This window comes from Hemicordylus capensis, chromosome 2, assembly GCF_027244095.1.
Source record: "Hemicordylus capensis ecotype Gifberg chromosome 2, rHemCap1.1.pri, whole genome shotgun sequence".
In the NCBI taxonomy this organism is placed as follows: Eukaryota; Metazoa; Chordata; class Lepidosauria; order Squamata; family Cordylidae; genus Hemicordylus; species Hemicordylus capensis.
This window is the reverse complement of record NC_069658.1, coordinates 224,783,455-224,797,818: the sequence shown is the minus strand read 5'-3', so window position 1 is coordinate 224,797,818 and position 14,364 is coordinate 224,783,455. Positions and strand designations below refer to the sequence as shown.

General features: G+C 47.9%; 1 protein-coding gene across 3 annotated transcripts in view; it reads right to left on the bottom strand.

The window, feature by feature from the left end:
- The window catches only part of SPPL2B (signal peptide peptidase like 2B), a 43,133-nt gene that overhangs the window by 21,508 nt on the left and 7,261 nt on the right, over positions 1 to 14,364 (bottom strand). For all 3 annotated transcript variants that reach the window (XR_008316356.1, XM_053297029.1, XM_053297028.1), the window contains exons 4-6: positions 7,593 to 7,682; positions 3,864 to 4,003; positions 1,714 to 1,856 (exon numbers count right to left, since the gene is read on the bottom strand). Coding sequence is in view for 2 of the 3 variants with exons in the window: in XM_053297029.1 (XP_053153004.1) it covers positions 1,714 to 1,856; positions 3,864 to 4,003; positions 7,593 to 7,682 (373 nt within the window). In the remaining variant the exon portion in view is untranslated. The remainder of the gene's footprint in view (positions 1 to 1,713; positions 1,857 to 3,863; positions 4,004 to 7,592; positions 7,683 to 14,364) is intronic.

Here is a 14,364-nt window from a genome sequence, read left to right as displayed (position 1 = left end):
CAGGATACTGAATGGATGAAATAGAAAAAGAGCATTTGAGGACGAGAGAAGAGGAGGGGTTTACTAGAATGACAAGAAATAATAATGTTGATGATGATGATGATGATTATAGAGCTCTAGACACTACACAAAGCAAAGCAGTAAGGTCCAATGGAGATTTAACAAAATGGATGCTGGAGAGAGAAGAGGCTAGAATATGGTAGAAAAGGAAGGAAGATAAATTTGTGTTAAAAAAAAAGAAACACAACACCCTCTAAGAGTCAAGACAACAGATCTCAAATGAAACAAGACAAAAATAAAACAGTCAATGCTTTTTGAACAGATGAGAATCCAAACAGTAGAAGAAAAGTAGGTGAGAAGCTGGATTTGTTCTGCATACAACCAAGTGAAGAACCATCTTGCTGAATGTGCAGATTTGTTGATTCGCCACAAGGTGTCAGTGTTCACCAGTGAACACCAGAAGCTACCTGTAGGGAGTGTTTCCCAACCTTCCTCTACCCACCCACCCACCCAGCACACTTGGATTGGGCGGCGGCGAGGGCGGGGGGAGGCGGAGATGCGTTTTGGGTGGTATTGATGCATTTGGGTGGGGTGGGCATGGCCACGGGGGCTGTCCTGGAGAGGGCCTGCACTTCTGAACTGGCAACTACATCACTGATTACGAGGCAAGTCACTTGAGAGTTTGAACTCCTGGCTCTGCAGGTGACTCGCTCCTTTATGCATCCCAGAGAAGGCACCTCCTTCCCTGTCTGTTATGGGGCCATTCCACTGCAAAGCCACAAGTTTAAATCCCCCACATTAAGAGCTTACTTGCCCCATAACGTTCTGGGAAGAAGGTGCCCTCTTCCTGGTGTACAAAGGTGCAAGTCAGCTGCAAAAACTAGGAGTTGACATTCTCGGCTTTTGCAGCCAACCTGCTCCTTTATGCATTGGGTAGGGGGTGCTTCCTTCCCAATGCATTATGGGGCAAGTCGGCTGCAAGGGCAGGCCATTCCCCACGTTTGCAGCTAACGGAGCCGGTCAGCACAGCACATCGGCCAAGGTCCCATGGCACACACTGGCTGGGAAATGCTTTGCTACGGAGCCAGCCCCGTGGTCCATCTAGCTCTCCAAGGGCTGGGGGGCAGGAGGAGAAGAGATGTTCCTTTCCCAGCCCTGCTAACAAGAGATGCCAGGGACTGAACCTGGGACCTTTGGCAAGCTAAGCGGCTGCTCCTGTGCACACGCAGCAAGAATAAGAGAAGGAAAAAAGGGATGCTGTCCTGAAGGCCCGAGCCTGGCCCTCCATAGGATGGCTGCAAAGAGGTGATCCCAACTCTCCTGGGTCTCCCTTATGAGAGTCAGCAAGGTGAGGAGGGGAAACAGTTTTTCTTCCTCACCAAGGGGATTGGAACCTGCCAATTCATGGCCCCTGAGGAGCAGACCTTGCGTCTCCCTTCCTGTGCAGGACCACAAAGAAACTTTTTTCTTTTCTAAGTGCAAGTGGCAGCAAACCCAACTCCCCCTGCTCTGCTTGCAATATTTTGTGAGCGGCTCATCCGATTCAACAATTATTATTAAGAAGCAAAAACAACAAGCAACAGCTGCAGAGGCCAAATAACACCCGCCATGCCTCCTACCCCTGGGGGACCTGACCCACTGGGAAGGCTAGGCCGGAGAGTTCTGGGGTTTCATGGGCCCCAGAGGATGGCAGTCGTGGCCAGATGATGGTACCTAGCTGGTCGTAGTAGAAATACAGAAGGATGAGCATTGAGCAACACATGACCACAAAGACGCAGATCATGATGGGGGTGACGTCCACCGTCTCGTCCTCGTGCTTCTCAGCCCCATCGTCGCGCTTGTGCTTCACGTATCGCCTGAAAGAGAGGAACGCCTTAGGCAGAGTCTGACCCAGCCCACACTGACTGGCAGCAGCTCCCCAGTCTCAGCCCAGTAGGCAGATCAGACAATCTCTCTCTCTCTCTCTTATTTATTTGTAGACCGTCCCAAACTTCTGTCTCTGGGAGGTTTACAACATAAATCAAATTAATAATGAGAATCTTTAAATAATTTAAAACCACAGCCATGTTAAAAGACTTGGGTGGGAGGGGGAAAAAAGAGTCTTCAGGGACTTTTTAAAAAGTTTTCAGAGATGGGGAAGCACTTATTTCAGCAGAAAGCACATTCCAGAGTCTCAGTGCTGCAACAGAGAAGGCTTGTTCCCGAGTAGCCACCCGGAGAGCTAGTGGCAACTGCAGATGAACCTCTGTGGATCTCAATGGGGGGCAGGGCTCATGGCAAAGAAGACCTTCTCCTAAATACCTTGGCCTAAGCTCTTTAGGGTTTTATAGGTTATAACCAGCACCTTGTATTTTACCCAGAAACTTACTGGTAGCCAGTGTAGCTCTTTCAATTCAGGAGTGGCAACTGCAGATATGGCCTTTCCAAGATGACACAGAGCCCAACCTGGCTGCCACATTTTGTACCAACTGCAATTTCCAGACTCTGTACAAAGGCAGCCCCATGGAGAGTGCATTGCAGTAGTCAAGTCTGGAGGTTATCAGCATATGTACCTCTGTTCTGAGGTTGTTCATCTCAAGAAATGGACACTGCTGGAGTATCACCTGAAGCTGATAGAAAGCACCTCTGGCCACTGCCTCAACCTGGGATACCAGGGAGAGGTCTGGATCCAGAAGCACCCCCAGACTGCGTACCTGCTCCTTCCAGGGAAGTGTGACCCCATCCAGAACTGAGTGGGAGAAAACTCCTACCCCAGTTCGGGAGCTGTGCCTGCTCCTGTTTGCCAGTCTGTCAGTGAAAACCAAGGTTGGAGGCGCCATCCATGATCTGTGCTCAGCAGCAGCTGGGAAAGAAAGCTTTCCCTCCTCCCTCATCCAGCAGCTCTGGGTAGGAGGGAGCCTGCTGACCCAGCTGCTGCTTAGCAGACGAGCAGGCGTCGCATCTCCGACCTTGGCTTTCACTCACACACAGTCAGCAAACACCCAACGCCCAAATCAGAGTAGGAGGCTTCTAGCCTCATCATGTGTGTGTGGACTGCCCGGGGGGCTTTCCTTGCCTTATCTGGAGGTGGTGCCAGGGACGGAAACTGGGGCCTTCTGTGTGCCATGCAGGGCCTCACCTGCTGAGTGGGGCCAGCTGAGGGCCGAGAAGGCCACCAAATCGGGTTCCAGGGCCTGGGGGAGACCCTGCTCACTGGGCACAGAGGCCCCTTTTCAATGTGGGGATTCTCGTCACTGAGCCGGGGGAGACCAACTGGCCCTCTCCGTCCCCAGCACAGCATCCTTCCAGCGGTTTGTCGCTGGTGTCTAGTGTTTAAGATTGGGAGCCCTTTGGGGACAGGGAGCCATTTTATTTGTTTGCTTGCTTGCTTATTTGCTTTATTTGTCTCTATGTAAACCGCTTTGGGAAACATTTGTCGAAAAACTGTATATAAATATTTGGCGTATTCGTATGTCAGTCCAAGTGGGCCAGATGCAGCAGATACATGAGCCAAAACAAATAGAGGCTGAAGGACAGAGTAGCAAGCAAGGACCGGCAGTCACGATCCCAGGCAACAGTAAGGACCAAGGAGCAGGCGCTTAGGCACTGCCCTGGCCAAGGGGGCAAGCCCCGAGGCTGGAGCCTGGTGGGCAGGAATTGGCCCCTGGGGGTCAGCTAATGAATGCCTAGGCAGGAGGGGACCACAGCCCCGAGAGTGCCCTCAAAGCATCGTGCTAGGCCTTCAGGGCAAAAGAGATCGTTGGGAGCCCCAGGTCAAGATCCTGCCCCATCCTGGCAGCGCGTTACGCCCACAAGAATCCAGAAGATGCTGTCGTCACCCGGCTAGCTACCTGACACACAGCTGGTCTGCTAGCCCAACTTACTTCTTCACATCTCGGCTTCCTGCCCAGTATCCACCAACGGCGACTGTGCCCACAGCCATCACAAATATGATCACCATGTTATAGTCCAAGACCGGCTCGTTGGGCGCGTACATCGCCACCTTGACTGAGGGGCCAAAACTCTGCAGCAGCGACAGTAGCATGGAGAGAGGGAAAGAAGAGGAGCCATTGAGTTGGCCTGCCATTCTGTCCCCCACAAGCAGGATTTCCCCTTCGCCCAGTGGCACTTGGGCAGTGCCGGCTTTCTGCTCCACAGTTGGTATGGAGCTCCAGGCATGGCAGGAGCTCACAAAAGGTGCACAAGCCATCAGCGAGTTGTTTTGGAAATCAGCAACAGCCCCGGTTCCAACAGTCCCTCCACCTAAACCAACTGGCACCTTCTGCACCAAGACATACCATATTTTACGGACTATAAGAGGCACTTTTTTCCTCAAAAAATATCCACCAAAATTCAGGTGCGTCTTATACTCGTAACTATGTGTCATACTCGTAAGCCTGCCCAACAGGCTCAAGGAAGGGGGGCTATTCCCCGGCAAAGCCTGTACCAATGCTAAAGGATGGGGTTGGGGGCGACCCTCTATTAACCCCGTGCCACCTGGGGACTGCCGCTCCAGCTCACCCTCTGCCGCTTGGGCCGTGGACTCCTCCTCCTCCCCGATCGTGCAAGTTTTACATCACCACCAGCAACACCATCGTTATCAGCTCTCCCTCCCGTTTTACTTTCTGCAAACATGTTCAGCTGCCTTTCTGCAAACATGTTCAGCTGAAGAAAGTGCAAAGAAGTTGGAGAGCCGAAGTGGTGGCCGCTCCCTCCTCTGGAAGTTCATATGACCCCTGCCCGCCCACCCCAAGTATGTGCATTCTGGTGAGGAGAAGGAAAGCTCGAAAACGAAAGAGGTTTTTTGGTTTTTTTTAATAGGGTCAGAAGCGAGGTTGAAGAGAAAACAAGGAGTGGAGTAGGAGCAATTGAAAGAGGACTTATCTGAGGCAAGAAGAAAGGAGAACAAACTGAAGCAAGGCTGAGAGTCCTTTCCTGGAGCTAGCAGGACTTTTTGGTACAGTTTTGATAACAGTTTAATATGTTAAAACTCTGAAAAACTGGATTAAAATTAAGGTGCGTCTTATAGTCTGTAGCGTCTTATAGTCCATAAAATACGGGTAAATATTCCTAGGACCCAGTTTTACAGAGAAATGTTACAAGACAGCTATAAGTTATAAGCACCTAGCTTTGGATATACCTGAATAGAAGACTCCTCCAAATGTAAGACAACACCCTTAAACACACAGGAAACGTAGAGATTATACCTGTATTTACCCGAAAGGAAGGGGAATTTAAGATGACCCCCACCCCCAATTTCTAACATCAAAGAACTTGGAAAAACCTGGTCTTTGATTCAGCTAAATATAGAACATTAATCTTCCATTTCCACATAATGCATTAAAACAAAACAAAAAACAGAGTCCAGCTCTCTTGTTTGTCTTTGCCTACCTGCCTCCTTTTCCCTCCCTCCCTCCCTCCCAGGGCAGGTGGGTGGCATATGAAAAAGGCTCCTGGAAAGCTAACTGTGTGGGGGGCAGGGGACACATAAGCTGATTCCCTGTGTGACATCCTTCTGGTCATCACACCTAGTTCTTACACTGTCACTCCACTGAGCTTCAAGACACCTGCGCTGTTTGTCACTTGGGGAGAAAGAGGGGTTACATAGGAAGCTGCTGCCTAATGAGTCAGACCCTTGGTCCCTCCAGGTCAGGACTGTCTACTTTGCCTGGCAGTGCAGAGGCCTCCTGGAACAACCCTTCCCAGCCAAACAAAAACTGCATAGCCAAACAATCAACTGCATTTCTCACCAAGCCCTTGGCAAGGTTAGATTTATGGAATGCAGGTCAGCTCTTTGGAATCTCTATCACCATCAACAAATAATACATTTGTTCATTTGGCTACATTATCCCAGTGAGGGACGCAGGATTAGGCTTTTCTTTGTTGAGGGTTACATGATGTCTTTATGTGTCTTTTCCAGGGTTGATAAAAATTGACTTTAAATAGCAATAAAATAATCATTTTATAATTTAAATTGGATTTTTTAAAAGAAAAAAAATTTCATAAAGAACCTAGATCAAAGATATCATCATGAATATTAACCATATCTTCTAATTATATCCTATGAACATGTTTTCAGCAGCATATGGGGATGAGAGATAATAGACCTGATCAGTTCTATTCTGCTGGTGGTGTACATGCAGCACAAACAGTCAAGCCCTTGCCCAGCCCCCTCAACCCGTGCAAAGACAAAGAAAGACAATGAATGAACAAAGGATTTGTGGGGATGGAGTAGATCTGAGTGAGGAGGAATCTGGATATAAATGCATGGGATAGGGGAGGGGAGGGGAGTAGAAAGTGTTACTAAAAGCGATTAGAACGTATTCATGACATCCTGAGGAAACTTTTTCTGAGAGAAACACCTATTATGGCAGCAGGCCAAAAGAGAGATCCCGTTTAGGAATATTTTGAAGACATTCCTGTACCTGTGGGTAAGAAAGGCATGCGTGCAAAATGCAAACAGTGCAATGACGAAATGCAAGGCCTGGTTGCCCAAAAGAAACAGCATTATGAGATGTGTGCACTTATTATAGTGTGTACCTACCTTCTAAAAATGAAAGCTACAGCTACCTCTGAATGTATTAAGGTTATATTAGACAACAAGAATATACTTTTATAGAAAATGATGATTAAATAGAATCTTCCTGACTAGTAATTTAAATCGTGAGTTAAATCATTAAAATTGAGTCCTTCTGTGAAGCGATTTAAATCATGGTTTAAATCAAATCAACCCTGGTGTTTTCTTTACATAGGAACATAGGAAGCTACCATATATTGAGCTAGACCATTGGTCTATCTAGCTCAGTATTGTCTTTACAGACTGGCAGCAGCTTGGAGCAGCAGCTCCAAGGTTGCAGGCAGGAATCTCTCTCAGCCCTATCTTGGAGATGCTGCCAGGGAGGGAACTTGAAACCTTCTGCTCTTCCCAGAGCGGCTCCATCCCCTGAGGGGAATATCTTGCAGTGCTCACACTTCTAGTCTCCCATTCAGATGCAACCAGGGCAGACCCTGCTTAGCTAAGGGGACAAGTCATGCTTGCTACCACAAGACCAGCTCTCCTCTCCTATACCCCTCACATGATCTGACCAATATTCCTTTTGATGCTGCAGATTCGCTCTTTGAGCACTCTTGTGTGTCAAGTGCAGTTACACTACTGAATGGGAGATTTTCTGGAGAGACTCCACCTATCTATGTGGTCGCTAAAGAGTCGACACCGACTTGACAGCACATAATCTATCAAACAAATACCTTTTAGGGGAGTACGAGTGAAATATTTAGGGAACTTAAATGACTTGTCTGCCCAATAAGTTGGGATGTGTTAGTGTTTGCCTCCCAACAAGCACGGAGGAAAATGAGAGGAAAATGTGAATGTATTCACCAAGTTTCTCATTACAAACCTCTGCCTGATACAGTCAAGTGGTTTTTTCCCTTATACATAAATTTAATCTGTCAACTGATTGACTCCAAAACAAGAATAACAACAACCCCTGCTAAGCTTTTTTTAAGTGGGAAAGAGCTCTGTTCTTGAGGTCGCCCCCTGCCACCGCCAACCCATCCCACTTGCAACAACTAGGCACACATTTCAAAAGCAGCTGGCGGGCCGGCCCGCTTACCTTGCCAATGTCCAACATGTCAGTGTAGCTCAGCAGGGCCACCGGGATGTCAATCTCTTCATACTGACTTCGGTTGCCGGCGGGGGGAACCTGGGGGGTAGATTTAAGGAGCAGGGAAAGTGAGGGCAGTCTTGGCAGGAAGTAGGGGTGTGCACCGGACCGCGGACCTGCGGCTCGGCACTGGGGTGGGGGATGTGTTAGTGTTCGCCTCCCAACAAGCACGGAGGCTCCCTGCACTTCGCGCGCGCAGAAGGCTCCCTGCACTTCGCAGGGAGGCGCGCGCAGAAGGCTCCCTGCACTTCGCAGAAGGCAGGGAAGGGGGCGGGCGGACGGACAGACATCTCCCCGCCGCCCGCCCGAGCGCTTTAGCACTCGGTCCGGGCGAGATTTCAAGAGCTCAAATGGCTTGAGGGGGCTTCGGGGGCGGCAGGGAAGTATCCTGCCGCCCGATTTTGAAGTCAAGAAGGAGCCCCGGAGCGGCAAGCAACGAGCAATTCTGCGGCGCATTTTTAAAAATAATTATGGCGCCAGAGCAGCAAAGCGCGGGAGGGGTGAGTAAAGCCCCCCCGCCCTTAATGGAACCCCCCACCCCAACCCTCCCGAACCAAAACCACCCCTTGTCCGGATCGGTTCGGAGGCCAGTGGAATGGCCTCCGAACCGATCCGTGCACACTACTAGCAGGAAGGGATGAGCTGCTGGGTGCACACGATATGCTGCTCATGGCCAAGACGACCCATACGCCACAGAACATCTAGCAGATATGAGGCTCTGTGTACACAGAAAAAAGCCCTGGTCAATGCATATGAGGGGAAAGCATGAAGGCAAACTAGTGTCTAACAAAATATCTATTTGGGGGATTGAAAGGAATGTACAAAAAATGAAAATGAAGGAAACATCTATATAATCTATATAATCAATTCTCCAAGATGTGCCACATGGGGATGTGTGGCAACCTCTCACAAGAATGGCGGCACCACTCACGAGAGTTCCAGGCTTTGGGCACAGAGGAGGAGTTAGGAGGCGGCGGGCGGGCAGGCGAATCCGCACCGGCCTGAGGAGGCAGCAGGCAGGAGGAGGTGGTGGCAGGCCAGCTGGAGGAGGCTGCCAGGCAGGCGGGGGGGGCGGGGGGAGAGTCAGGGAGAAGTCAGGGAGACCTAGGGGCGCAAATGCTCTGTGCCTGGTCAGCTAGTTATTTATATTTATAGAAAAACAGAGACCAGATGTCAATGCTTGAGAGGTATTGGCTGCTGCTATAAGATTCACTAGCCTGTGAGAAAAACCAGGTGATTCTGAGGCTGCGGGAGGGTCCGCGGAGGTCCCCCCTGCCCCCCGGCCTCCATTTCGGCAAAAACTGCCCAGTTCGGGCATCCCACACACACACGGTGGCCATTTTGGAGGCCGCTGTGCATGTGCAATGGGCCTCTGCGTGGCCTGGGACAAATGGAGGCTGGATGGGGAACTGCCATTGGACACCCCCCTCCCCCAAGAAGTCGAACCAGTTTGCACATCCCTAGCGTGTATGCTGAAACATTTGTATTGATGTTTACCAACTTTTATTTTTGAGCAATAAAGGGTCTTTTGAAGAGAACTGGTGTCAATATGTGCATGGCTTTGCTGACATATCAACTTATACCATACGCCATAGTACAAACCAGGCTCACAGGGAGGATACAACTCAGGTTTCTACAATGGTGTGTGGTGTGGAAAAACACTTTTGCTCCTTCGTCTCCCTTCACATTGGAGTTCCCTTCACACTGGAACGCCAATGAAACTGACTGGCAGGAAATCTGGGCCAGATTTTTTTTTAAAGGCCTTCGTCGCTTAGGAGAACTCAGAGGGAACTCAGTGCCACAAGATGTAGTGATGGCCATTAGCCTAAATGGCTTCAAAAGGCAATTAGAAAAATTGAAGGTGGAGAGAAGAAGCAGTCAATGGCTACTAGTTACAGTGGCTATAATGGAACCAGTATAGTTCAGGAGCCGTATGCCTCTAAATACCAGCTGCAGGGGAGCAATGGCAGGAAAAGAACTATTTGCCTACATGTCCCACTTCTTCGCTTCCCCGGGGCATCTGGCTAGGACCCATTTTGGTCTGAGTGACACACTTTGGTTTGATCTGGTGGGTCCCTGTTATATTCTCATTTATTCCAACTGCTTCCTTTTGCAACATTCTGCTCAACTTAGGAGCTTCATTACAAGTTCAGTACTTAGATTTAATTAATTACATGTATATCGAATATGGGAAACTCCTATATCAAGGCAGCATCAATATAGGAATATGCTGAAAGGCACCATCTCATACTGTGTGGGAGATGTAAATGGTAAACCCCTCCTGTATTCTACCAAGAAAACCACATGGCTCTGTGGTCGCCAGGAGCCAATACTGACTCGACGGGACAACCTTTCCTTTCCTATATCCTACTCTTGCTCCAGGGAGCCCAAAGGAGTGCACATGGTTATCTTTATCCTCATAACAACCCTGTGAGGTAGGTTAGGCTGAGAGAAAATGACTGGCCCAGAGTCACCCAGTGAGTTTCATGAATGGATTTGAACTTGGGTCTCTGCAGGACACACACATCTGGCAGCAACATGTACACAATGGCAGCAGGAGGTGTTGGAGATGAACTTCCAGTGCATCGACCTTTTACACCAACTGTCCTAATGACCACTAGGGGCATTGGGAGTAGAGACCGTGAGTCAGGGTCTCCCTATCTGTCCCTACTCTATGACCCCTGAACTGACTCTGCAGCACTTCCTGTGCTGAGTCACAATCCTTCCTTTCCTCCTAGAGAGCAGATGGAAACATCTCTCTCTCCTTTAGATTAGATATAGGTCTTTCCTGTCTAAGTGTATTTAACCAATAAATGTTTAGTGTTTAGTCACCCAAGGATCTCCATGTGTTTTCTCTAAATAGCTGCAATATCCAAACCATCCTCTGTAACTGGAGTGTGTGCTCATTCCTTAGTGCTCTGCTGTTTTACCTATTGTGGGTAAAAATCAACAACCTCTAACAGGAGGATGACGGAGAAGTAAGCAGGGGTGATGGGACACGGTTCATAGCCATGAAGAAGGCTACACACCGAAGTTACAAAGTGTTCCCTCTAACAGGGATTCCCAGATAATGTTGACTACAACTCCCAGAACCCCCAGCCAAAGGCCACTGCAGCTGGGGATGCTGGAAGTTGTAGTGAACAACATCTGGAAATCCCAGTGGTAAGGTGGCCCCTGCAAAGTGCAAGAGCAACGCCCCAGCCGGGGAACAGAAGGGGCTTTGGGCAGGCTGCTTCCAGACTTGGGAAAGAAAGCCCATACTCTGTTCTGGACACCAAAGTGGTGTGGAATCCCAGGAGATGAATATCTTCCAAATAATTCTAATTATTTAGAGAAGGCTTTGAAAGAGACATTAATGTTTTGTGGGAGGAAGGCATACGGGAAAAGAAACAAGTTAAAAGGAAAGTCATTCGAGTGGAACCATGCAGGGGCAGGGGGGAGAGCCCAGCACCTGACACAGAGCAAGCCCTGTGAGACCCACATCCAACTCAAAAACAAACCCACCCCACAACCACAAACTAAAGAATGCAAAGAGAGGAAAAAAAGCCCTCCATTTGGGGCTGTAGCATCTGTTTTGCATGCAGGTCCCAGGTTCAATTCCTGGCCTCAGCTCTGGGTAGGGCTGGAAGAAACTCCTGCCTGAAGCCTTAGAGAGCTGCTGCCAGTCAGTGTAAACAGTACTGAGCTAGATGGACTCAGTATACGGCAGCTTCCTCCATAAGGCTGACAGGCTACATAAGATTTGCTTTTTGGTTGGAGGGGGCAGGAAAAGCTAAGGCGTAGGGGTTGGGCGGGATTTGCATATATCGTGACTTTCGTCCACTTGAAAGGATTCAGTCCAAGTTTCTCAGGGCTATTTTTTCAACCTCCTGTTGTGTGTCAAATGTCAAGCTGTGATTGGAAGCTGGTTTGTTAAACGTGGAGTCCTCTGCCTGGATTTATATTTTCAGCTTCTGGCTGATATTGATTTCCCCTCCTTCTGGCTTAGCTCCCTTAATCTTTGAAGATGAACACCCCTCTGATTGGACCCACTTGATCACTGAAAAATTAACAGTATATGGACTTTCAATAGAATTTCTACTCCCCCTGGGCTATAATGCCAGAGTGATCCTTAAGCAGTGTATTATCAATATGGGACACCAGATAGATTTAGGTCAGGCATCAAGCTACAGGTGGCTTGGAGCAGTTAAGCCCTTGCAAAAACCAGCCATCTATCTGTATAATCTGACATATCCAACCCACAGAAGAGCCCTGACACTAGCGTTGAAACAGTAGGTCATGTGCTTTTGTATTGCTCATTTTATCATGATCCAAGTCTTAGATTTATTGCTTCTCTTATTTTTATATATCCAAATAATTCTGATGAGTTTCATATAAACTTCTTTCTTTCTGATACTTATACCGATGTCTTGCATCTGGTGGCCAAATTCTGTACAGCTGCAATTAAGAGCCACCCACGGTGTGTCAGAGATACAGGCTCTTTATTCATTTTGTTTTTATTTTGTCATCTTATTCCATTTTATATTTTATGTATAGTTCTTAATTGTATATTTTATGTGTATGTATATACATGCATGCATGTACAGGTGTCAATGTTCACTTTTGGGGACTCTTGTATCTGGATTTGAACTGCGTGTTGATCTTTGATTGTAATAAACTGAATTGAATTGTACAGTTGTGAATGCTTATGTGGGAGGAGATAGGAAAGTTGAAACACTCATGAAGGAGGTAGTTTATTGATGGCTACTTGAAGACCCCATGTTCAGAGGCAGTAATCTGTCATACAGCCCTGGGCATAGTTTAGGTTTGATAGCCATTGTGTATATTTTGATTTTTAGTGTAATTTTAAATGAAATTTCATTACAGCTATTGGTTGTTTTTAATTTGTTGTATATTGCCCGACAGTCCCTGGACTAGGGCTCATATATGAATGTAACTGAATGAGTGAAATGAAAAGGAAATGAAATTTTCTTTTTTAAAAAAATCCTGAATTTCCATTATATATTTTAAAAAAGAAAAATGTTTTTACAGCACAGGAAAACCGACATCTCTGCCTGCCAGGAAGGGGAGCCTGGAGTGGTTTGGTGAAGGTGCTGTTGAGGAGGCAGGTCTTGCATGGGAGAGAGAGGCACCAGTATCCCAAGTACCTCCAGCATCCGAAGACCATTCTACAACTCTCTGGTGTGGTTGCCTTTGAAATAGCCTGAAGAGTTCTAGCCACTGCATCTCAACAAGGATGACAGAGAGCTAGAAATGGGGCAGAGAAAGGCAACCCAAATGATCAGGGGGAACCACATTTGGAGCACCTTCATTTGGAAGGAGGAGGACTAACATTGGGAAGCAGAGGTTTATAAAACTATAGGCTGGTTAATTGAGTACTCCTACCCAATTAATGGACTGATAAATTAATTGGGTAAGAGAAGACTCCTACTCAGGTTTGGGAGCTGTGCAGGCTCCTGTTTTCCAATCATCTTGAGTGAAGAAAAAAGTAAGAGGGGTTGATTGTGATAGTCTGCTAAGCAGCAGCTGAGTCAGACGGTTCCGCCCTACCCAGCAGATGTACCCAGCTCTTTAACAAGGTAGGACAAAAAGCTCTCTGACAAGCAGACTTTCACTTCCTCCCACTCCTACCTTGTTTTCTATTCACTGGCAATCAGAAAATGGGAGCCCTCACAGCTCCTGAGCTTAGGCAGGAAGTTTCTCCTACGCAATTAATGATTGCAATAAACGGTCCTTATCTGTAGCATGGAGAAAGTGGTTTCCCTCCCTCTTCAAGAGACTAGAAATCAAGGGGCCACACAGTAAAATTGATAGGGAGGACAGACAAAAGAAAAGACTTCTTCAGACATTCTGGGATGAAATTATGGAACTCACTGCCAAAGGATGCGGCAACACTTGCTGGTTTACATGCCTTTAAGAGGGGCTGAGACAAATTCATTGAGCAGGAATGGCCTATCAATGGCTATTACTCATGATGGCTATGTGGAACCTCCACATACAAAGACAGTTGCTCTCTGAATGCCAGATGCTGGGGGACAAAGGACAGGAGGTGACCCTTCACTTTCACAGGTTTATTTCCTACCATTTTGCCCATTTGTGGGCAATTTCCTTGTATACCAATTTAGTTATCTCAGTTAGTTATCTTTCCTAACTTAGTTATCGCAGTTAGTATACAATTTCCTTGTATACCAATTTAGTTACCGCAAATGGTAGTTTCTGTTATTTGTGAGGTTTTCCCTCTCAGGAGACCCCTTTAACTATTCTCTGCCTGGAGCAGCCTGAACACTGGTGGTTTTTTTTAGACAGGAGCCACTTCAGCAAAAACCTTCAGTATGAGAGCCATTTCCCACTGTGCTTGCCCCTGCACAGCACTGCACTTTTCTCAGTGCTTGGGAGGGCCCTTCAAGAGAGACAGAGCCCTCCCTTAAGAGCTCTAGGAGAAAAGCATGACTAGGAAGGACTACACTTCCCAGCACTCTGTGCATGTCTTCCAAGGTGGTGCGGGAGCTCAAGAGGGCTCCGTTTCCCTTAAAGGGCTCCGTTTCCCTCTGACACTGGGCATGGTGCCAGAGGGACCCCACAGAGTATTCAGCTTTGGCCGAAGCTTCACACAGGCCCAATCCACAATGAGCCAGGAAGCCGCTCTTAGGGTTGACTGGCCCCCAGGCCTTACAATGAAGAACGCTGATCTACTCCGACTGGCAATGGCTCTTCAGGGTTT